The sequence below is a fragment of the Somniosus microcephalus genome, chromosome 14 (genome assembly GCF_052327205.1).
Source record: "Somniosus microcephalus isolate GS21.2 chromosome 14, FLI_Smic_1.0, whole genome shotgun sequence".
Classification (NCBI taxonomy): Eukaryota; Metazoa; Chordata; class Chondrichthyes; order Squaliformes; family Somniosidae; genus Somniosus; species Somniosus microcephalus.
This window is the reverse complement of record NC_141000.1, coordinates 92,957,352-92,983,046: the sequence shown is the minus strand read 5'-3', so window position 1 is coordinate 92,983,046 and position 25,695 is coordinate 92,957,352. Positions and strand designations below refer to the sequence as shown.

Sequence of the window (25,695 nt, the reverse complement as noted above, 5' to 3'; positions counted from 1 at the left end):
CCCACTGGAGCGTCAAGGGCAAGCGGCTGCAGCTGATGGTGGCCAGGCTCAGGTGCGCCACTCAGCAGACGGCCCCTCGAGGCCCAAACGCCGTGTAGGCCGCCCCCCAGCGGCATCTGGCGGAAGGGCATCTGAGCCTCAGGCACCTTCCCCCAGCCTCGCAGCAGCCACTGGGCAGAGCTTGCGAAGGAGCAGCAGGCCGGGCAGGGGAGGCAAAAGGCTGGGCAAGGTCTCGCCCTCGCGGGCCACTCAGTAGAGGGTGTGGCCAGCTTTCCTTTTATATGGCGGTGGCCATCTTTATTTTGCCCATGGTTGTGTTGTTGGAGGGCTTATTTTTTGCGTTAGGCCGACGTTGAGGCCCGGTTTGAAGAAAGGTGGAGTGACTCCTCCCCAGTTTGTGGGAGTGAGTCATTTGTTGGGCTTTTTGTGGGGCCCGTTTATTGTTTTTGGGGATTCATGTGGGAAGGGCTTTTCATTTTTGTGTAATAAAAAATTATCTTTATTCATGCAGTCTCCATGGTTGTTCTTCTTAGTGTTTGTTGGCTTCGCCGGCTGAGGGCTTGCGGAGCGGCTGCATTCATCTTCCCTCATGGCCCCTGGCCATTCCCTGACAGGGGGCTTAGAAGTACCGTGTAATAAGGTGGCGTCGTGCGGCCCTTGGCCCTGGTCGCTCCCTCCTGGGAACGTACTCCTGCTCCTCCTCCTCCTCCTCCTCATGCTCCTCCTGCTCCTCCTCCTGAGGTGCTGGTCCAACGTCAGGTGGCAGTGCCTGAGTCCTGCGGATAGCCAGGTTGTGTAGCATGCAGCAAACCACCACAAATTGGGAGACCCGGTCCGGCGAATACTGGAGAGCTCCTCCGGAGCGATCAAGGCAGCGGAACCGCTGCTTGAGGACCCCAATAGTTAGCTCGATGATGTTGCGGGTGGTTTGATGGCTCTCGTTGTAGGCCTCTTCAGCAGCGGTCCTGGGCGCGCGGAGCGGGGTCATGAGCCAGGTGCACAAAGGATAGCCTTTGTCCCCGAGTAGCCATCCTCTTGGGGGAGGCTGTGCCTGGAACATGTCATGCACAGTACTCTGCCGCAGGATAAAGGCATCGTGGCTGCTGCCTGGGAAGCTGGCATTGACTGCCATGATGCGCTGCTTGTGGTCACAGACCAGCTGCACATTCAGAGAATGGTAGCCCTTCCTGTTGCGATACTGCTCGCCATGCTCCAGAGGGGCCCGCAAAGCCACATGCGTACAGTCAATGGCGCCCTGCACCAAGGGGAATTCCCCGAGTCTGGAAAATCCCAATGCGCGCTGATGCTGGCTCTCAGGGCCATGGGGAAGGAGATGAATTGGCTTCTCCTTCTGAACAGTGCTTCGGTCACCTGGCGGATGCAGCGATGCGCGCCGTACTGGGAGATGTTTGCTATGTCCCCAGCAGCGTATTGGAAGGAGCCGGTGGCATAGAAGTTCAATGCCACCGTCACCTTCACTTCCACCGACAGAGACGTCCTGCACCTGAGCTTTGGCCGCAGATCTCGGCGAAGCAGGTGGCAGATCTCTGCAATCACCTCCTTTCGGAATCGGAGCCTATTAACACATCGCGCGGCACTCATGTTTAGGTAGGAGCGCTGCTGGCGGCATAGCCTGACTGGGTAAGGCCTACGTGGCCGACGCCTGTAGCCCCCTCTGCCTCTAGCCAGGGCTGCCCCTCTCACAATGCGTCTGCGAGCCCTACGGACATGGAGCTGCAGCTCCGCGTTGGCACCCCATGCGACCCCCATCAAATCCTGGCAAACACTCAAATTTCCAAAAGGCCACTTGCAGCGCTCTGGCCTGAGTCCAAAAATACCTGAGCTCTTGCTGCTTGAAACCAGTTAGCTATCCTCCTTGTTGTGTCTCCAGAAATGCGTTGCACAAGAGTGTTTTCTGAAAAAAGGCTGGCCTTTATACTGGAGAGCATGTCCCCTTTAATTTGCGCCCCCCGGGGCCCGCGCTGGTTGTGTTGCGTTCCTTTTTCCAAACGCTCCGGCCGCCAGCCGCACAATGGGGCGGTCCGACTGAAGTTTGGAATCGGGGCGCACAAAGGGCGTTGCACGAGGATGTGACGTCATTTTCTGCGCGCGCATCCGGGCGGGCGCTAAACTTTGCGCCGGCGCTAACGGGCAACTTAATTTGGGGCGGGGCGCAATCTGCGCTGCGCACAGGCGCTACACGCATAGCGCCCGAAAATCACTTCTCTTAAGGCGCTAACTGCTGGCGCTATCAACTGAAAATCTAGCCCATTATTCGTTACTCAAAAATAGAATGAAAGGAAGATATAAGAACATAAGAAATAGGAACAGGAGCACGCCATACCGCCCCTCGAACCTGCTCCGCCATTCAATAAGATCATGGCTGATATTCGACCTCAACGCCACTCTCCTGCCCGATCCCCAGAGCCCTTGATTCCCCTAGAGTTCAAAAATCTATCGAGCCCATCCTTGAATATACTCAATAACTGAGCATCCGCAACCCTCTGGGGTAGAGAATTCCAAAGATATATAACCCTCTGAGTGGGGCAGGGAAAGGGAGGAGGGGAGGAAGAACTAAGGGAATGTTTGTGTTAGGCTGGAAGACAGGAGAGATTTAAAGACAAAAGGGATGATGGTGCAAGACAAAAGGTGATGGTAATGGGACAAGTTAAGAAACAAAATATGATCCTAGATGAGGTCTAAATGCCAATGGCAGAATCATCAACAGCTGCCATGTGAGAGGAAAAAGGAGAAAAATGAAAAAAAAGGAAAAAAATATAGGGGCCGAGGTTATAGTCTGAAATTGTTGAACTTGATAGAGTCATAGGGCTGGATTTTCATTCAGAAGTCGGGTTGGAGGCGGGACTACAACTTTCGGGGTTGTAGTCCCGCCTCCACCGAGATGCGGCCAATCCACGTGATTTTAACTTGATTGACCTTGTTGAGCCTGCCCAGCGGGCTCAGCAGGCCAATTAAGGGCCACCCGGCAACAGGTGACGTCACAGACTGAAATTTCATCTGTCACGACGTTTTGACAGATGAAATATCAGTGTTTCACAGCTGTTTGAAGCTGTCAAACACTGACAGTCTTACTTCTAACATGAGTCCTTTTCCACAGACTCAGTTAGAAATCTCTCCTGCACAGAAAGCTGCAGGCTGTCACTTTTGAGAGATCGCAGCCATTCTGCTTTCTGTGCCGGTGAGATGAGGGACTCCCCGAACCTAAAGGAAGGAAGGCTGAAAAGGTAAGAAAATGTATGTAAAACTTATTTAATCACTTTAGACACACCAAACACACTTACCTTTGCACTCATGCACCCATCACTCACCTGAACACCGACATCTCGACCCCTCCAAGCCCTTCAACACGACGGCCCGACTCCTCCAACTTGGCGTGGCTTGGAGCCGTCGGGAATCCCACAGTTCAAGCTTAAAAATAGGGATTAGGCTAAAAACTGCCTGTTAACTACCTGTTAACAGGCAGTTAATTGGCACTGATCCCTTCCCGCCTTGGGCAGGCAGGTCCCAGTGCGGGGCGGGTACCCGCCTCCTTTGAAACTGGCATGGATGCGGGTTGGGGGTGGGATGAGGTCGGGACCCCCGATTTCAGGGATTTAACCCCCCGCATGCCTCCAAACCCGACACCACGGCACACTGAAAATCGAGCCCATAGAGTCATAAGGCTAAAAATTGAGTAGCGCCCCAATTAAGGCGCTAACTTCGCGGGGGCGCTAACCCGGAAAAATTAGCGCCCCCGCACCGGAAATTGAGTGGCTGCGCCCCAAGAAGGAAGCGGGGCGCTACTGGAAACGCCCTGCCTCCCTCTTGGGGTGCTGCAAGTGAATATCGTGGTGCTACGGCACACTGCGGCACGTCGCGCTGCGGTATTGCAGGCCTTCCTCCCCTTCTTAAAGGGGAGGGCCTTGTGCAGCATGACCTGGGGCCCAGCTGGGCCCCCGGGGATCGGGAGTGCAGGCAAAAGAGCCCGGCACCCAAGAGAAGTGCCGTGCTCTTGGAGCGCAGCCGACACTCCGCGGGGGGTGGGGGGTTCAGGAGGCCGGGGACGGGAGCGCAGGCAGGCGCTGGCAGGCGGCCAGCAACAAAAATGGCCGCCCCGCACCTCGCCTTTAAATTGCGCCTCCCCGGCCGCAGGTACGCCCCCCTGACCCTGTCGGACATAGCGTCCAGCGGTAAATCAGGGGGGCGCTCCCGAAGATCACGGCCGGGGCGTGAGCGGGGCACTGCGCACACCAATTACATCATTGCCAGCGGTGCAACGCTACCGGTTAGCGCCACCACTGACCTCCCGCTGAATTTGGAGGGAGGTGTGGGCAGTGCCACGCCCGGGCGCTAGTTGGTTTGCACCCCACTTAGTGCCCTCTTAAGGCGCTAACAGGTGGCGCAACCAACTGAATTTTCCCCCCATAGAGTTTTACAGCACAGAAAGAGGCCCTTTGGCCCATCGTGTCTGCGCTGGCCATCAAGCCCTGTCTATTCTAATCCCATTTTCCAGAATTTGGCCCATAGCCTTGTATGCTATGGCATTTCAAGTGCTCATCTAAATGCTTCTTGAATGTTGTGAGGGTTCCTGCCTCTACCACCCTTTCAGGCAGTGAGTTCCAAATTCCAACCACCCTCTGGGTGAAAAAGCTTTTCCTCAAATCCCCTCTAAACCTCCTGCCCCTTACCTTGAAACTATGCCCCCTGGTTACTGACCCCTCTACTAAGGGGAAAAGTTCCTTTCTATCTACAGGAAACTTTCTGGTATCCGGCACGGACGGGACCGAGCTGATGCCGGTCTATCAACATTGCCGGAGAATCGAGCACTATAGTTAAAACATACGGAGCTTCTGAGCTCCGTGTCTAGCAACAAACCCTGTTGCTTAGCAACAGCTTCAAAACAATCAGCACAGCTTGCAAGCGTCTCTGTAGCTTAGCAACAGCTTCAGTTAGACGCTTACACAGCCAGAAATGAGTAAAAAAAAGTAACTAAAAGTAAAAAAGTTATCTGAACCGACTCCTGAATTTTGCCGGTTAACCGACATTTCCGGTTATTTAGTGGCCGGTTAATCGAAAGTTTCCTGTACCCCATCTATGCCCTTCATAATTTTGTACACCTCAATCAGGTCCCCCCTCAGCCTTCTCTGCTCTAAGGAAAACAACCCCAGCCTGTCCAGTCTCTCTTCATAGCTGAAGCGCTCCAGCCCAGGTAACATCCTGGTGAATCTCCTCTGCACCCTCTCCAATGCAATCACATCCTTCCTATAGTGTGGCGACCATAGCTGCACACAATATTCCAGCTGTGGCCTAACTAGCATTTTGTACAGCTCATCATAACCTCCCTGCTCTTATATTCTATGCCTCGGCTAATGAAGACAAGTATCCCATATGCCTTTTTAACCACCTTATCTACCTGTCCTGCTGCCTTCAGGGATCTATGTACATGCACACCAAGGTCCCTCTGATCCTCTGTCCTTCCTAGGGTCCTACCATTCATTGTGCATTCCCTTGCCTTGTTAGTCCTCCCAAAATGCATCACCTCACACTTTTCAGGGTTAAATTCCATTTGCCACTGTTCTGCCCATCTGACCAACCCGTCTGTATCGTTCTGTAGCCTGAGGCTTCCCTCCTCGCTATTTACCACTCCACCAATTTTTGTGTCATCTGCAAACTTACTGATCATCCCTCCTACATTCATATCTAAATTATTAATGTACCCTACAAACAGCAAAGGACCCAGCACCGATCCCTGCGGTACACCACTGGACACAGGCTTCCAGTCACAAAAACAACCTTCGACCATCACCCTCTGCTTCCTGCCACTAAGCCAATTTTGGATCCAATGTGCCAAATTGCCCTGGATCCCATGGGCTCTTACCTTCTTGACCAGTTTCCCATGCGGGGCTTTGCCAAAAGCCTTACTGAAGTCCATGTAGGCTACATCAACTGCACTACCCTTATCCACACACCTAGTCACCCCCTCAAAAAATTCAGTCAAATTGGTTAGACATGATCTCCCCCTGACAAAACCATGCTGACTATCCTTGATTAATCCTTGCCTCTCCAAGTGGAGACTAATTCTGTCCCTTAGAATATTTTCCAATAATTTCCCTACCACTGATGTTAGGCTCACTGGCCTGTAATTCACTGGTTTATCCCTACTACCCTTCTTGAATAATGGTACTATGTTAGCTGTCCTCCAGTCCTCTGGCACCTCCCCTGTGGCCAGAGAGGAGTCCAGAAGGTTGTAAAGTGCCTAATTGAAAGATGAGGTGCTGTTCCTCGAGCTTATGTTGAGCTTCATTGGAACAGTGTAAAAGGCTGAGGACGGAGAGATCAGAGTGGGATTGGAGCGGAGAATTAAAGTGACAGGTGACCGGAAGCTCATGGTCATGCTTACGGACTGAACGGAGGTGTTCCACAAAGCAGTCACCCAATCTGTGTTTGGTCTCCCCAATGTAGAGGAGACCGCCTCGTGAGCAGCGAATACAGAATACTAAATTGTGAGAAGTACAAGTAATTCGCTGTTTCACCTGGAACAGTGGGAAGGGAGGAGGTAAAAGGGCAGGTGTTGCATCTCCTGCACTTGCACAGGAAGGTGCCGTGGGAAGTGGAAGGGGTGTTGGGGGTGATAGAGGAGTGGACCAGGGTGTCGCGGAGGGAGTGGTCCCTTCAGAATGCTGAAGGCGGGGAGGGGAAGTTGGGTTTCGTGGTGGGATCATGCTGGAGGTGGTGGAAATGGTGGAGGATGATCCGTTGAATGTAGAGAATGGTGGGGTGAAAGGTGAGGACAAGGGGAACCCTATCGTGGTTCCGGGAGGGAGGGAAAGGGATGGGAGCAGAAGTGCGGGAAATAGAACGGACATGGTCGAGGGCCGTGTCAACCACAGTAGAGGGGAATCCTTGGTTGAGGAAAAAGGAAGACATGTGGAAGCACTAGTATGGAAGGTGGCATCGTCAGAACAGATGCAGTGGAGACGGAGGAACTGGGAGAATGGAATAGGATCCTTACAGGAAGCGGTGTGGGAGGAAGTGTATTCCAGGTAGCTGTGGGAGTCAGTGGGCTTATAGTGGATGTTTGTCGACAGTCCATCTCCAGAAATGGAGAGAGAGAAGTCGAGGAAGGGAAGTGAAGTGTCGGAGATGGACCATGTGAAGGTGAGGGAAGGGTGGAAATTGGAAGCAAAGTGGATGAAATTTTCTAGTTCAGTGCGAGAACAGGAAACAGCACCAATACAATCTTCAATATACCAGCAAAAGAGGTGAGGGAGGGGACCTGAGTAGGACTGGAACAAAGAATGTTCCACATATCCCATGAACAGGCAGGCATAGCTAGGGCCCATGCAGGTTCCCATAGCAACACCTTTAATTTGAAGGAAGTGAGTGGAGTCAAAGGAGAACTTGCTCAATGTGAGAACAAGTTCAGCCAGGTGGAGGAGGGTGGTGGTGGATGGAGACTGGTTGGGCCTTTGTTCAAGGAAGAAGCGGAGCGTCCTCATGCCATCCTGGCGGTGGATGGAGATGTAGAGGGATTGGACATTCATAGTGAAAAGGAGACAGTTGGAGGCAGGAAATTGGAAACTGTTAAAGTGGAGGAGGGCGTCGGAAGAGTCGTGAATGCAGGTGGTAAGAGACTGGACAAGGGGAGAAAAAGTAGATTCGAAATGGAAAGAAATCAGTTCCTGGGGCAAGTAAAGGCTGAAACGATGGGTCTACCAGGGCAGCCCTGTTTATGGATCTTGGGAAGGAGGTAGAAGCAGGCTGTGTGGGTTTGGTGGACTATGAGGTTGACAACCATGGAGGGAAGATCTCCAGAGGAGATGAGGTCAGTGACAGTCTTGGAAATGATAGCTTGATGTTCGGAAGTGGGGTCATGGTCCTTGGGGAGGAAGGAAGATGTGTCAGAGTTGGCGTTCAGCCTCTGCAAGGTAGAGGTTGGTTCACCAAACAACAACAGCACCACCTTTGTCAGCAGGTTTAATGACAATATCGGGGTGGGATTTGAGAGAATGGAATGCTGCAAGTTCAGAGGGAGGTAGGTTGGAGTGAGTGAGGGGAGCAGAGAAATGCAGACGGCCGATGTCACGCCGGCAGTTAGCAATGAAAAAATCTAGAGAGGGTAAAAGGCCAGAGGGAGGGGTCCAGGTAGAATGAGAAATCTGAAAGCAGTAGAAAGGGTCCACTGTGCAGGGGGAAGGCTCCTGGCCAAAGAAGTGGGCATGGAGATGAAGGCGACAGCAAAAGAGCTCAATGTTGTGCCGAGCTCGAAATTCATTGAGATTGAGGCATAAGGGGATGAAGCTCACGCCTTTGTGGGGTCAGAGAGGGGAAGGTCAGAGGGGATGGTGAAAACATGGCCGGGTGTGAGATTGGAAGAAGGGATTTGGTTCTGAGGAAAGTGAAGGGGAAGGTGGTTCCGGAGGGGTGTGGTGTCCAAGAGTTGTTGAAGCTTGCGATCCTTGACATCTGAAAGGAAGAGAAAAAGTTTTCTGTTGAAACGCCTGATGAGGCGAAGGATGAAATGGAACAGTGGACCAGGACAGCTTTGAGATAGAGTGCGTCGGTGCTGCTGAAGACGGAGGTCGAGATTGGTCATGTGGAGGTGCATGGCGTTGAGCGTGGATCTCAGGATGTGGCACGAGCAGTAGTTCGAGGGAGCAGGAGATCAAAAGTGGGACCTCCTTACCTAGATAGATCAGTGCCACACCAGGAGTGCATTTACCCATTGGCACAACATTGTTCAGCATACTGCTTGGATAATTTTTTTTGTGTATGTGTATTTCTAGGGTTTAATTCTAGAGGGATAGAATTGAAAAATAGAGAAGTTATGTTAAACTTGTATCGAACTTTGGTTAGACCACACTTGGAGTACTGTGTACAGTCCTGGTCACCATATTAGAGGCAGTGGAGAGGGTACAAAAAATTTACAAGGATGATACCAGAAATGTGAGGGTATACCTATCAGGAAAGGATGAACAGCCTGGGTCTCTTTCCTCTTGAAAAGAGAAGGCTGAGGGGTGACCTAAATGTATTTAAAATTATGAAAGGTTTTGATAGAGTAGACACAGAGAGAGTATTCCCCCTTTTGGGGAAGAACAAAAAATAGAGGCCATCAATATAAGATAGACACCAAGAAATCAAATAGGGAATTCAGAAGAAAATTCTTTACCCAGAGAGTGGTGAGAATGTGGAACTCGCTACCACAGCGAGCGGTTGAGGCAAATAGTATAGTGTGGCAGAGCCACCAAAGGACTCAGATCGTTTGTATATAATTCCTTTAACAACATGTTAGCTACAGTCTGAGTCTGTATCTTTATTTATGCTGTTTAACTGTACAGAGTTTGGTTACTTTAACAGCGCAGCTAAAACGTGATGATGTCACGCCGTTCATCACGTGATCCCCCACTGGCGGGAAAACGTGATGACGTGATGATGTCAGCCACGGGACTGCAGGGGCAGTCCTCGTGGAGCCTCCAGAGAGAGCAGACCTGCATTCGATGTTATCCTGCAGTTTCTTGTTAAAGCCTGTTTGTTTCATTAAAGTTCGTTTTGTTTGATCGCCTGAGTAGAACTCAGTCTTTTAGTTAGGAACCCACGTTCCTACAATAGATGCATTAAAGGGGAGGCTAGATAATCGTACGAGAGAGAAGGAAATAGGGGTTATGCTGACAGAGTTAAATGAGCAAAGATGGGAGGAGGCTCGAGTGGAGCATGGACTGGTTGGGCCGAATGGCCTGCTTCTGTGCTGTATATTCTATGTAATGCTATGTAATACGTTCTGTGGTAACAGCTAATGGTCATGCTGGGATTTGTCATAGCCATGGAAACTGTGATTTGCCAAATGAAAATGTATTGATAACCTAAGGTATAATGCATCACGATTCCTGTATCTTCGATCTCTTTATTTTCAGCCGCAGTTCTGGGAGACTGTGTCCGGGGAAAGCCTATGGTATCACCATCTGGCTTTTATTATAAGGACCAGTGGATGTCAACAACCTGCAACATTCGCCGCTTTGACACTCCTGCAAGAATTACAGACTGTCTTCGTAGAAAAATAGTTTATCTGTTTGGAGATTCCACTATACGTCAGTGGTTTGAATATTTGACTGAATTTATTCCAGGTTAGGTTGGTTAGTCGGTCTATCATTTTGCATGTAGCATGGATCACACATTAAATGCACATGTGACACTTGAAATTTGTCAATTATGCTTTTATAATTGGCTCAAGTACAAAGTTGAACCAAGAAAATTAGTTAGAAAACTACTGATGAGAAATGGCTGAACTTATGAAAACAACCAATCTTAAATGACTCATCTAAGTGGCAAGTAACATTTGCGCCAAACAATTGCCAGGCAATGACCATCTCCAACAAGTGAGAGTCTAACCACTGCCCCTTAACATTCAGTGGCATTACCATCGGTGAATCCCCCACCATCAATATTCTGGTGGTCACCATTGACCAGAAACTTAACTGGACCAGCCACATAAATGCTGTGGCTGCAAGAGCAGGTCAGAGGCTGGGTATTCTGCGGCGAGTTTTCACCTCCTGACTCCTCAAAGCCTTTCTGCCATCTACAAAGCACAAGTCAGGAGTGTGATGGAATATTCTCCACTTGCCTGGATGAGTGGTGCTCCAAGAAGCTCAAGAAGCTTGACACCATCCAGGACAAAGCAGCCCATTTGATTGGCAGCCCATCCACCACCTTAAACATTCACTCCCTCCACCACCAGCACACTGTGTCTGCAGTGTGTGCCATTTACAAGATGCACTGCAGCAACTTGCCAAGGCTTCTTCGACATACCTCCCAACTCTACCACCTAGAAGGACAAGGGCAGCAGGTAGTTGGGAATACCACCACCTGCAAGTTCCACTCCAAGTCATATACCATCTTGACTTGGCAATATGTCACCGTTCCTTCATCGTCACTGGGTCAAAATCCTGGAACTCCCTTCCTAACAGAACTGTGGGAGCACCTTCACCACACGGAATACAGTGGTTCAAGAAGGCGGCTCACCACCACCTTCTCAAGGGAAATTAGGGATGGGCAATAAATGCTGGCCTTGCCAGCGACGCCCATGTCCCGTGAATAAGAACATAGGAGCAGGAGTAGGCCATTTAGCTCTTCGAGCCTGTTCCGCCATTCAATGAGATCATGGCTGATCTGCGACCTAAGTCGATATACCCGCCTTTTCCCAAAAACCCTTAATGCCTTTGGTTAACAAAAATCTATCAATCACAGATTTAAAATTAACAATTGATCTAGCATCAATTGCTGTTTATGGAAGAGAGTTCCAAACTTCTACCGCCCTTTGTGTGTAGAAATGTTTCCTAATTTCACTCTAACTTTTAGGATATGCCCCCTAGTCCTATATATGGGCTAGAAATTCGGTTGGGGTGCTAACTTTTAAAAAGATAGAGACCTACCGCCAGGCGCTAATCCTTCTGACCTCAAGCTAAATTGTTTGTTAGCGCTCCAAGAAAGAAATGGATCGCTAAATCAAGCACTAATCACCTAACTTAGGGCGCTACACACAGAGAGCGGCGCTACGCACTGAGAGTGGGGCGCTACACACAGAGAGCGGGGCTACACACAGAGAGCGGGGCGCTACACACAGAGAGCGGGGCACTACACACAGAGAGCGGGGCTACACACAGAGAGCGGGGCGCTACACTCAGAGAGCGGGGCACTACACACAGAGAGCAGGGCGCGACACACAGAGAGCGGGGCTACACACAGAGAGTGGGGGCTATACACAGAGAGAGCGGGGCTACACACAGAGTGGGGCGCTACACACAGAGAGAGCGGGGCGCTACACACAGAGAGAGCGGGGCGCTGCACACAGAGAGAGCGGGGCGCTACACGCAGAGAACGGGGCGCTACACACAGAGAGCGGGGCTACACACAGAGAGCGGGGCGCTACACACAGAGAACGGGGCGCTACACACAGAGAGCAGGGCGCTACACGCAGAGAACGGGGCGCTACACACAGAGAGCGGGGCTACACACAGAGAGCGGGGCGCTACACACAGAGAGAGGGGCTACACACAGCGAGCAGGGCGCTACACACAGAGAGAGCGGGGCGCTACACACAGAGAGCGGGGCTACACACAGAGAGCGGGGCGCTACACACAGAGAGCGGGGGGCTACACACAGAGAGCGGGGGGCTACACACAGCGAGCAGGGCGCTACACAGAGAGAGAGCGGGGCGCTACACACAGAGAGCGGGGGGCTACACACAGAGAGAGCGGGGCGCTACACACAGAGAGCTGGGCGCTACACACAGAGAGCAGGGCGCTACACACAGAGAGCGGGGCGCTACACACAGAGAGCGGGGCGCTACACACAGAGAGCGGGGCGCTACACACAGAAAGCGGGGAGCTACACACAGAGAGCGGGGCGCTACACACACAGAGAGAGCGGGGCTACACACAGAGAGCGGGGCGCTACACACAGAGAGCGGGGCACTACACACACAGAGCGGGGCTACACACAGAGAGCGGGGCGCTACACACACAGAGCGGGGCTACACACAGAGAGCAGGGGGCTACACACAGAGAGAGCGGGGCGCTACACACACAGAGCGGGGCTACACATAGAGAGCGGGGCGCTACACACAGAGAGTGGGGCGCTACACACAGAGAGCGGGGCTACACACAGAGAGCGGGGCTACACACAGAGAGCGGGGTGCTACACACAGAGAGCGGGGCTACACACAGAGAGCGGGGCACTACACACAGAGAGCGGGGCTACACACAGAGAGCGGGGCGCTACACTCAGAGAGCGGGGCACTACACACAGAGAGCAGGGCGCGACACACAGAGAGCGGGGCTACACACAGAGAGTGGGGGCTATACACAGAGAGAGCGGGGCTACACACAGAGTGGGGCGCTACACACAGAGAGAGCGGGGCGCTACACACAGAGAGAGCGGGGCGCTGCACACAGAGAGAGCGGGGCGCTACACGCAGAGAACGGGGCGCTACACACAGAGAGCGGGGCTACACACAGAGAGCGGGGCGCTACACACAGAGAACGGGGCGCTACACACAGAGAGCAGGGCGCTACACGCAGAGAACGGGGCGCTACACACAGAGAGCGGGGCTACACACAGAGAGCGGGGCGCTACACACAGAGAGCGGGGCTACACACAGAGAGCGGGGCGCTACACACAGAGAGCGGGGGGCTACACACAGAGAGCGGGGGGCTACACACAGCGAGCAGGGCGCTACACACAGAGAGAGCGGGGCGCTACACACAGAGAGCGGGGGGCTACACACAGAGAGAGCGGGGCGCTACACACAGAGAGCTGGGCGCTACACACAGAGAGCGGGGCGCTACACACAGAGAGCGGGGCGCTACACACAGAGAGCGGGGCGCTACACACAGAGAGCGGGGCGCTACACACAGAAAGCGGGGAGCTACACACAGAGAGCGGGGCGCTACACACACAGAGAGAGCGGGGCTACACACAGAGAGCGGGGCGCTACACACAGAGAGCGGGGCACTACACACACAGAGCGGGGCTACACACAGAGAGCGGGGCGCTACACACACAGAGCGGGGCTACACACAGAGAGCAGGGGGCTACACACAGAGAGAGCGGGGCGCTACACACACAGAGCGGGGCTACACATAGAGAGCGGGGCGCTACACACAGAGAGTGGGGCGCTACACACAGAGAGCGGGGCTACACACAGAGAGCGGGGCTACACACAGAGAGCGGGGTGCTACACACAGAGAGCGGGGCTACACACAGAGAGCGGGGCGCTACACACAGAGAGCGGGGCGCTACAGACAGAGAGCAGGGCGCTACACACAGAGAGCGGGGCGCTACACACAGAGAGCGGGGCGCTACACACAGAGAGCGAGGGACTACACACAGAGAGCGGGGCGCTACACACAGAGTGCGGGGCACTATACACAGAGAGCGGGGCGCTACACACAGAGAGCGGGGCTACACACAGAGAATGGGGCGCTACACCCAGAGAGAGCGGGGCGCTACACACAGAGAGCGGGGCGCTACACACAGAGAGCGGGGCGCTACACACAGAGAGCGGGGATACACACAGAGAGCGGGGCGCTACACACAGAGAGCGGGGCTACACACAGAGAGCGCGGCGCTACACACAGAGCGGGGCGCTACACACAGAGAGCGGGGCGGTGCACCCAGAGAGTGGGGCGCTACACACAGAGCGGGGCGCTACACACAGAGAGCGGGGCGGTGCACCCAGAGAGCGGGGCGCTACACACAGAGAGTGGGGCGCTACACACAGAGAGCGGGGCGCTACACACAGAGAGCGGGGCGCTACACACAGAGAGCGGGGTGCTACACACAGAGAGCGGGGCGCTACACACAGAGAGCGGGGCGCTACACACAGAGAGCGGGGCTACACACAGAGAGCGGGGCTACACACAGAGAGCGGGGCGCTACACGCAGAGAGCGGGGCTACACAGAGAGAGAGCGGGGCGCTACACACAGAGAGCGGGGCGCTACACACAGTGAGCGGGGCTACACACAGCGAGCGGGGCTACACACAGAGAGCGGGGCGCTACACACAGAGAGCGGGGCTACACACAGTGAGCGGGGCTACACACAGAGAGCGGGGCGCTACACACAGAGAGCGGGGCGCTACACACAGAGAGCGAGGGGCTACACACAGAGAGCGGGCCGCTACACACAGAGAGCGGGGCGCTACACACAGCGAGCGGGGCGCTACACACAGAGAGCGGGGGCGCTACACACAGAGAGCGGGGCGCTACACACAGAGAGCGGAGCGCTACACACAGAAAGTGGGGAGCTACACACAGAGAGCAGGGTGCTACACACAGAGAGAGCGGGGCGCTACACACAGAGAGCGGGGCGCTACACACAGAGAGAGCGGGGCGCTACACACAGAGAGCGGGGCGCTACACACAGAGAGCGGGGCGCTACACAGAGAGAGCAAGGGGCTACACACAGAGAGCGGGGCGCTACACACAGAGAGCGGGGCTACACACAGAGAGCGAGGCGCTACACACACAGAGCGGGGCTACACACAGAGAGCGGGGAGCAACACACAGAGTGAGCGGGGCGCTACACACAGAGAGCGGGGTGCTACACACAGAGAGCGGGGCGCTACACACAGAGAGCGGGGCGCTACACACAGAGAGTGGGGCGCTACACACAGAGAGCGGGGCGCTGCACACAGAGAGCGGGGCGCTACACACAGCGAGCGGGGCTACACACAGAGAGCGGAGCGCTACACACAGCGAGCGGGGCTACACACAGAGAGCGGGGCTACACACAGAGAGCGGGGCGCTACACACAGAGAGCGGGGAGCTACACACAGAGAGCGGGGCGCTGCACACAGAGAGCGGGGCTACACACAGAGAGCGGGGCGCTACACACAGAGAGCGGAGCGCTACACACACAGAGCGGGGCGCTACACACAGCGAGCGGGGCGCTACACACAGAGAGCGGGGGCGCTACACACAGAGAGCGAGGGGCTACACACAGAGAGCGGGGCGCTACACACAGAGAGAGCGGGGCGCTACACACAAAGAGAGTGGGGCGCTACGCACAGAGAGAGCGGGGCGCTACAGACAGAGAGAGCGGGGCACTACACCCAGAGAGAGCGGGGCGCTACACCCAGAGAGAGTGGGGTGCTACACCCAGAGAGAGCAGGGCGCTACACCCAGAGAGAGCGGGGCGCTACACACAGAGAGCGGGGCTACACACAGAGAGCGAGGTGCTACACACACAGAGCGGGCCGCTACACACAGAGAGCGGGGAGCAACACACGGAGTGAGCGGGGCGCTACACACAGAGAGCGGGGTGCTACATACAGAGAGCGGGGCTACACACAGAGAGCGGGGCACTACACACAGAGAGCGGGGCTACACACAGAGAGCGGGGCGCTACACACAGAGAGCGGGGCACTACACACAGAGAGCGGGGCGCTACACACAGAGAGTGGGGCGCTACACACAGAGAGCGGGGCGCTGCACACAGAGAGTGGGGCGCTACACACAGCGAGCGGGGCGCTACACACAGAGAGCGGGGCTACACACAGAGAGCGGGGCGCTACACACAGAGAGCGGGGCTACACACAGAGAGCGGGGCGCTACACACAGAGAGCGGGGCGCTACACACAGAGAGCGGCGCTACACACAGAGAGCGGGGCTACACACAGAGAGCGGGGCGCTACACACAGAGAGCGGGGCGCTACACACAGAGAGCGGGGCGCTACACACAGAGAGCGGGGCTACACACAGAGAGCGGGGCTACACACAGAGAGCGGGGCGCTACACACAGAGAGCGGGGCGCTACACACAGAGAGCGGGGGCGCTACACACAGAGAGCGGGGCTACACACAGAGAGCGGGGCTACACACAGAGAGCGGGGCGCTACACACAGAGAGCGGGGCGCTACACACACAGAGCGGGGCGCTACACACAGAGAGCGGGGCGCTACACACAGAGAGGGGGAGCAACACACAGAGAGAGCGGGGCGCTACACACAGAGAGCGGGGCGCTACACACAGAGAGCGAGGGACTACACACAGAGAGCGGGGCGCTACACACAGAGAGCGGGGCGCTACACACAGAGAGCGGTGCGCTGCACACAGAGAGCGGGGCGCTACACACAGAGAGAGCGGGGCGCTACACCCAGAGAGAGTGGGGCGCTGCACCCAGAGAGAGTGGGGTGCTACACCCAGAGAGAGCGGGGCGCTACACGCAGAGCGATAACCAATTTCAGGTGCACTCCAATCAGGACTCATCTATCACATTGGCTCCTTCCAGTTCTTAAAGGGGAGGTTCCATCATTCTGCACAACCTCATTCTCAACATTGCTGGCTCTGAAGGCAACTCAACAGCTACACCTCTTATCCTCATGGCTGATCCCTGTCCCAGGGAGAGAGCTCCGCATTTCAGCGACCAGGCATTGGAGGCATTGGTCGCGGCAGTTGAAAGGAGGGCAGTGCTGTTCCCAGCCACTGGTAGGAGGCCATTGCCCCAGGTCTTCAGGGCAATATGGAAGGAAGTAGCCCAGGACATCTTAGCCAGCAGTGTGGTCCTCAGGACCCTCACACAGTACCGTAAAAGTTTCAAAGACCTCACTCGGGTGGTCAGGGTGAGTACATGCTTCAACAAGTCCTACATACCAGCATCTGAACCTCAGTCTGTACACACTGCACAAACCACCACTCCACCACTCATCCACCAAGCATCTCCACCTACTAAAACTCACATCCACATCTCATGCCTTGCCTAGAATCACAGCTGTTCAACTATGGCAGGCACATCTCCCAAACACATAACTGCACATTCACTCACACACTTTGCTTCCTCTTGCAGGCCAAGCTGGGCTACAATAGGAGGGAGCAGGAACAAACAGGCGGGAGCGAAGCGGACATCCAACAGCTTACAGATCTGGAGGAGCGAGTGCTGAGAGTCATTGGGCCTCCTTGGTGGTGGACCTCCTTGGGGGCAACAACGGTATGTTCATCCCCTTTCCTTCTTTCATCCCACTTTCACCTCACACCACAAGGCTTTCCCACTTTCCAGCTAATTATACTGTCTGCATTCCTTGCTCCCTTGATGCCCCCCTTCCCTCACCTTAACGCAAGTCTTGTGCCTTTATGCTTTCAGATAATCAGCAACCAGCTGACCAGCATGTCCCAGAGCCTCCCAGTGAGCGTGAGGTGGGGGAAGAGGAGGAGGAAGAAAGCACCGCGTCACTGCATCTCTCACCCGCAGGCACCACCTCAGATACTGGCACTATGTGATCTTTAGAGGCAAGTTTAGTAGAGGGGTCTGCACTGGGTGATGCACCAGGGATGAACAGGCTGTAGCAAGGCCAGGGGGAAAGGGTAGCTTGGGAGCCAGCTCCTGGGACGGTGAGTTCTGCTGCATAAGACTCAGATGAGGACCTTGATGGGGAGGCGTTCACAAGAAGGGTAATGGGCATGCACACCGAGATGATAGGTGCAATGACAAGGGTGCCTGAGAGCCTGTTGGCAATGGTAAGGAGCGTGGAGGAGTCCACCTCCAACATTGCACAGAGCTCTACGCACACCATCGAGCCCATCCTTGGCAGTCTGCAAAGGATGGTGGACTCCCTGAGAGACTGTGGGGGCCCAGACCTCATGCCTCGTGTCATGGGTGATGTGGCAGCATCCATTGCAGCATAGGCGGAAGCCATGCAATGTCTTAGTGTTGTAATGTAGGGTTGCTGCCATCGAGTCTCAGACTGCGCTCATGCAGTCTCAGCTTGATGCCATGCAAGCTCTGACTGCTGCCATCATCGCTGGGTCCACCACAGTCCACTGGGGATTTCACGGTGTCGCAGCAGGCCAGCAATCTGTGCTCCAGCAGATTGGTAGGGATGCTGAGGTGCTATTACTCCTCCTGTTCCTCCTCCTCCGACTCCTCCTCGTCCTCCTCCTGAGGTGGCCCCGCTATGCCTGGTGGCAAGGGCTGGGCCCTCATGATGGCCAAGTTGTGCAGCATGCAGTACGCCATGACGAAAAGGGACACCAGCTCAGCGGAACACTGGAGGGCTCTTCCCGAGTGGTCAAGGCAGTGGAACCATTGCTTGAGCACTCCGATGGCCTGCTCGATGATGTTCCTGGTGGCAGCATGGCTCTCATTATATGAATGCTGGGCAGGAGTGTTGGGGTTGCGGAGGGGAGTCATGAGCCAGGTGGAAATCGGATAGCCCTTATCTCCGAGCAGCCAGCCGCGAGCTTGACATGGTGGCAGGAAGACTGCTGGCACCCCGGTCTGGCGCAGGATGAAGGCATCGTGGCTGCTGCCAGGATAGTGGGCATTGACATTGAAGATTTGCTATCTGTGGTCGCACACCAACTGCACATTACGTGAGTGGTAGCCTTTGCGGTTACGGAAGACCTCAGGATTGTTATGGGGTGCCTGCAAAACCATGTGGGTGCAGTCAATGGCGCCCTGCACCATGGGGAAGCCCACTATCCTGGCAAAGCCACAAGCACACTCGTCCTGCTTCTCTCTGGTGATGGGGGAAGGAAATGTAGTCCCTTCTCCTCCTGTAGAGGGCCTCTGTGAACTCCCGGATGCAGCAATGGACGACGGACGGCGAGATGTTAGTTATGTCTCCTGTTGCAGACTGGAAGGAACTGCTGGTGTAGAAATTGAGGGCGATGGTGACCTTGACTGCCACTGGGAGAGCCGTGGTTGTCCTGATCTGAGGCTCGAGGTCTGGCCGCAGGAGGTGGCAGAGCTCTGTGACCAGCTCCTTGCTGAAGCAGAGCCTTCTTAGACACTGCTCCTCAGTTAAATTTATGCAGGTGAAGTGCTCCCGGAATACCCTGAGAGGGTAAGGCCTCCTGTTGAGAGCCCTGTTGGTCCTCCTCCCTCTGGCCACATTTTCCAATCTTTGTCTCTGCCTCCGCTGCCTCCGACGTTGATGCTGGAGGGCGAGGTCAAGTGCCAGTACAGCCCCCATTAATGTAACCAAGTGTAGGACTTTGAAACCTTAGCAGAATGAAAGTAACAAATTTTTATCAGCCAGAACGCTCCTGAAAGTAAAAAACGTTTAACTCACTGAAAACAGCTGTGTTGCAATGTGAAACTGAGAAGGCAACATTGATTGGCCACTAAAATGAGAGCGAATGTTGATCCCTTTAAATACTGCTCCTACAGCGGCCGTCCGAATGCATCACGCCTCCCCTTCCTGCCATTGTTCAGGCCAGGCGCTAAGGCCCCGTTAGCACCCCCGCAGTAGCGCCCCGTTAGCACCCCCGCAGTAGCGCCCCGTTAGCACCCCCGCAGTAGCGCCCCGTTAGCACCCCCGCAGTAGCGCCCCGTTAGCACCCCCGCAGTAGCGCCCCGTTAGCACCCCCGTAGTAGCGCCCCGTTAGCACCCCCGCAGTAGCGCCCCATTAGCACCCCCGTTAGCAGCCCGTTAGCACCCCCGTTAGCACCCCCGCAGTAGCGCCCCCGCAGTAGCGCCCCCGCAGTAGCGCCCCGTTAGCACCCCCGCAGTAGCGCCCCGTTAGCAATTTATTAATTTACTGAGTTGACTCAAAATAAATTCTTATTGAGCATTGCCCAGTTAACAGTGAAGTTCACCAGTGTGTATTCCTCTCAGTGTTTGCACAGAGTGAGCTTCGAATCTCCATTCGCCCAGTTGGATAGAAGTATTTCTCAGAGGGAGGAAGAGAAAATCTGACACAGTTAACTCTCACCAGTCTTACTTTGAGGTCAAATAGACCAGCATTGGCAGAGCCCTGGGAACAGGCCACCAGTCTGCTTACCACTCAATTGGAGAATGGTCCACTAGTTTACAAGGAAGAAACTTAACAGGAGATTAAATAATTTACAAAATAGATGGAAACAAACTAATATAATATATGTGGTATACTCTTATTTGCCAGTTTGTCAGTCTGTACTTACTGCAAGTTTCCACTGTAAGATTTTTATCTCTTTCCTCATCTATTACATTGACACGGTGGTAAATCTGTGGCTCCATTTTGGTGCTCTGATGTGTGAAATGATGTCCTCTACCTAGTTTTATATCTGTTAACATCAGCAATATTGTGGCTTAGTCTGTTAAATAATGTTATATTTTCTGTTTTAGGTCTCAAAACATTTGATCTTGGCAATCCTAAAAATATTGGCCCTCACCTTGCTGTGGACTTGGAAAACAGCATCATGGTGGAATTTCATCCTCACGGCCCACCAATCCGATTCAACACCGTTTCGAGCCAGGACCTGCACTACATTTCCAATGAACTGGATGAAATTAAAGGCGGAAAAAACACAGTTATAGCCATCACCTTATGGTCCCATTTCAGCACTTTTCCAGTGGAAGTGTATATCCGAAGACTACAGAATATCCGGAGGTCAATTCTACAGTTGCTAGGAAGGAATCCGGATACACTGGTTGTGATAAAGACTGCCAATGTCCAGGCCCTTCCACAAGAAGTCAGTTTCTACAACAGTGACTGGTACTCCTATCAGCTTGATTTAGTGTTGAGAAAGATGTTCACAGGCATCAACGTGGCATTTGTGGATGCGTGGGAAATGACAATAGCACATTACCTGCCACATAAGCTGCACCCGCAGAGAGTCATTATAAAGAATCAAATAGATGTGTTTCTTTCATATGTCTGCCCTTTTCAAAAGTGATTCCTGAGCTGAGCTACCAGCTCCATCACCAAGACTGTTCACTTCCACCTCCAGAACATCGCCCGTCTCTGCAGTTGCCTCATCTCATCTGCTGCTGAAAACCTGATCCATGCCTTTGCTTGCTCTAGACTCAACTATTATAATGCTGTCCTGGCCATCCTCCCACCTTGCACCCTCTGCAAACTTGAGCTTATCCAAAACTCTGCTGCCTGTATCCTAACTTGCACCAAGTTCCGTGCTCATACCGATCATCCCATGCTCTCTGATCTACATTGGCTCCCAGTCCAGCAGTGCCTCGATTTTAAAATTCTCATCCTTGTTGTCAAATCCCTCCATGGCCTCGGCCCTCCCTGTCTCTGCAACCTTCTCCAGCCCTACAGCCCTCCGAGCTCTTTGAGATCCTCCAGTTCTGGCCTCTTGCAGATCCCGGTTTTCATCATTCCACCATTGGCGGTCGTGCCTTCAGCTGCCTGTGCTCTGCAATTCCCTCCATAAAACTATCCGCCATTTCCTCTCTCTCCTCCCTTAAGGCGCTCCTTAAAACCTACCTCTTTGACCAAGATTTTTGTCACCTGTCCTAATATCTCCGTATGTGGCTCTGTGTCAAACTTTGTTTGATAACATTCCTGGGAAGTGCTTTAGGATATTTTACTACTTGAAAGCAGAGTGTGAGTCTAATGATGCAATTGGTAGGAGATGGCTTTAGAAGATGCATTCACTGAACTTTAGCACTGGTCTGAGCTCATGAATCTTCTTTGGACACTGGAGCCAGGTCCTGGGGGTGACACTGCTGACAGTGACAGCCTCGGGCGGATCTGGTCCCACATCCTTCTTTCTGGAGGTGCTCCTGGTAGAGGACCTCTCTTCCAGTGTTGGCCTCCTGCACAAAGCTGGAGTGCTGCATCTGAGACCTTGGGTGCCCTTTCCCGGGCCTGTTGAGCCATTTGTGTTAGTGCTGAAGCACTTTTACCAATTTTTACGTGCAGAAGGCAGTACAGTTTTAAGAAATGAAGACTGTCCAGTTTGGAATGATTTTTAATGTTCTTATTTCAGAAGGCAGTTGAGCTTTAAGGGCTAGAGACTGCCTATTTTTGAATGATTTTCAATGTTTTTTCAGAAGGCAGTTCACCTTTAAGGGCTCAAGACTGCGTTAAAAAATGTCAGCCTTGCTTTAAGAGAACTCAGCGTCGCTACTGCGATGTGACAATAGGCCTCCTGCTGAGCGCACAGCCTGAAGCAACGTGTTCATTGCTGGGCAGTGTGCTATAATCATTCCAATTAGCAGGCAACACCAAATTGACTTGCTGCCTGCGATTTCTAAACAGGCGCAAGCAAATCCCACCCCGTGATGCCCCTGCCCATTTTCGGGCGTTATCGAATTTCACCCCGACAGTATTAAACTTGATCCAAGCAGGTTTTGCTGATCATATGAATCAAAATCTAAACAATGCCATCAGAACTCTTAGGTTTCTGTAACTGCCTAGAATTAATGTGCATTTTTAAAAAACATAGATGTCAATTTAAAAAAAAAAAACAAATGATAAATTTTGCATTATTCAAGTGTGGGACTACTCATTGGGCTCGTAATTAAATAAGGTTTGGCTTTTTGTCGTGTACAAATGATTCATTATGACTGGAGCAAGTGTAATGCAGTTTGTCTTTTTAAAGGAACTGCTGTACATGGTTATTTACTGTATTGCAGAGGGGCTTTTCCCAAAGCAAGGTGGAGTAGAACACTCTTTTGTGGTGCTGGGAGTGTGGCAAACTCCACCTCCCTTATTATCAATGAAGCTTTGCCTCAGATAAATGACGAAAGCTAATTGAAAGCTCAGGATACGGAGAATGAGGAAGGAACATAAAAGCAAAATATTGCGGATGCTGGAAATCTGAAATAAAAACAGAAAATGCTGGAAATACTCAACAGGCCAGGCAGCATCTGTGGAGAGAGAAACTGAGTTTGTGAAGGAATAAGCCATTTTCAGAAAAGTACACTATTCTATGAAAGAATTCTAGCCTTATTGAAACATGACATACTAGGTCTGGAAATCTGGAAGCCTCAACAATCTAAAGCTGTAAACAGCATAAGGCTATTGAGATAAGATAAGTTGTTGACACTGAATCAATAGCCTTATTGAAACAGGAGGTTGGAGGCTCCTGAAGTCTGCAGCATTGGAAAAAAGATAATGGTAGTCCCTGTTAAGGTGTCCTAAATTACACTTCGGAAAGAAACACAGAAAATTAAGAAACATATGCCTTCATAAAAATGACGTCAAATGAAACACAGGAGACATGTTTCTGTGTTGCAACTAGCTGAGGTAAATAAGAATTGCATAGATCACCCTGGTTGAGGTGTTTTAATTTACATGATGTAAAAAGACAGAAACAGAAGACCTTGGTAAAAATGACATCAAATAGATGCACCTGCTGGTTACACCATTTTTTTATGATAAGCTTCGAACACCTAGGGTAGAGATGTAATTCTTAATGCTACCAGCTGATCTAACTGTAAGAATAGCAGGGCTCAGCAGAAAAATGACTAGAGATAATTAGCTTACATCAGCAGAAAACTTCAATGGAAATACCACCGAGAAAGGATATAAATATTGAACTTTCAAATGGGACGATAGATTCGCTGTAAAGGGGCAAACCGATTCTCGGCTTCAGAGGCAGGCTCTGTAAGTCTACACCTCTTTGTACCTTGGGTATCAAAGGTATTTGATTTTGGTGGATATCCTGGAATAAAGACTATGAACTGTAAAAAGTAGCGAAGTTAAGATTTGAAAATAAGGACCTCTGATAATAGAATTGTAAGCTTTCTGTTTTTGGAACTGTTAATGTTGCGATTGAAACACCTACTGTAATTACATGCCAGTTCATTAATAAATCTATATATTTTTAGAAATGTCTCACAATACTTCTGTATCAAACTCGCAAACTAATCTCTGTACGCTGCTTAGAGAGGAGTTGCAGAATTCTGGGTGAGTTTTCCAGACCCTCATAATATCCGGAGGGTTACAGTCTAGCTAAACTTATTGAAAGTGCTATCTGGAGGACGGTAACATCTTCAAGTTGTTCCTTTCCTTTAGGGAGAGATAATCTGGACCTTTAGACCCAATCAGGCGTCTTTAGGATTCAGCTATCTCAAACTTTAGTTGAAAGTGAACGTCTGCGGAATACGCCTGATCTGGTGTAGCCCTAATGGGACTAGGAGTAGTAATAATTGTTACGTCCGTGTATAATCAGACACAGACTGCGGAGAATGGTACAAACGGTGTTTACTCAACGTGGCTCAGACTGCAGCTGAACTGTACAGATTACTACTCAACGTTATATACAGGTGTGGTCACAGCCGGTACTACAGTATACATGAGCTGTAAAAAGTAGTTCGCCCCCCTTAAAGGTGCATACATTACAATTCCTCCCCTTTTAGGTTAACAGTACCATAACACTCATTTAACAATTAAATATCAAACTAATTACAATTAACACTTTTCACATGCAACATTAGCTGAAAATAGTCTATTTATAAATTCAGTCTTTGGGGAGGCTTCCTGATCCTTTCTGGATAGCGCCTTTCCCGAGTGTCTTGTTCTTGGTGAGGAGGTGATTCTGGCCCCCTGTCGTCGGTTGGTTTATCAGCTTCCGATGCTACTGTTTCTGGGGTAGATGCTACCTGTACGTCGGGTTCATCACCAGGTACGTATGGGCGAGGCATGGGGTTGACTTGTTCCTGTGACTCTAGGATCTGGTAAGCATAGCGTCTCATGATGCTCTCCCCAACATCCACTGTGTACATTAGTGGGCCCTGCCGTGTGCATATCGTTCCTGGCTGCCATTTTTCTGTTTGGTAGTCGCGGGCCAAGACTGGTTGCCCTACATTGAAGCTCCTTGTTGGCTTCTCATGGATGTGCTGGAATTGCTTACTCTCAACATCTCTTCGTACGTTTGGTCAGAGCAAATCCAGGCGAGATCTTAACCTTCGGTTAAAGAACATCATGGCTGGGGCCTGGTTGGTGACTGCTTGTGTCGCATTCCGGTAGGCGAACAGGAAATTGTCCACCTTGTGCTGCAGCGGAATGTTGTCATTGTACATAGCCTTTATTGCCTTCTTAAAGGTTTGTATGAACCTCTCAGCCAATCCATTTGTGGCTGGATGATACGGGGCGGATGTGTAATGCCTTACCCCATTCTTTTTCAAGAACCTCCGGAACACTTCGGACACAAACTGTGGTCCGTTGTCGGAGCAAATCTGTTCTGGCAAGCCATTCCTGGCAAAAATGGTCCGTGGGACTGCAATAGTTTGCTCCGTGGTGGTGGAGGACATTTTGATGACCTCAGGCCTTTTTGAGTACGCATCCACGGCTATTAAAAACATTGAGTCCATGAATGGACCAGCAAAATCAATATGCACCTATTGCCATGGAGATGAGGGCCACTCCCATGGGTGTAGAGGGGCCTGTGGTGGTGCATTTTGGACTTTCTGGCATCCTGAGCAGCTCATGGTCAGGTCCTCGATTTGTTTATCGATTCCCGGCCACCACACATA

General features: G+C 52.3%; 1 protein-coding gene across 1 annotated transcript in view; it reads left to right on the top strand.

Moving 5' to 3' along the window:
* The window catches only part of LOC147107704 (NXPE family member 3-like), a 57,790-nt gene extending 33,775 nt beyond the window's left edge, over positions 1-24,015 (top strand). The window contains exons 4-5 of the mRNA XM_086006929.1: positions 9,912-10,121; positions 20,599-24,015. Coding sequence (XP_085863055.1) covers positions 9,912-10,121; positions 20,599-21,149 — 761 coding nt within the window. The 3' untranslated portion in view covers positions 21,150-24,015. The remainder of the gene's footprint in view (positions 1-9,911; positions 10,122-20,598) is intronic.
* Positions 24,016-25,695: the final 1,680 nt, after the last annotated feature.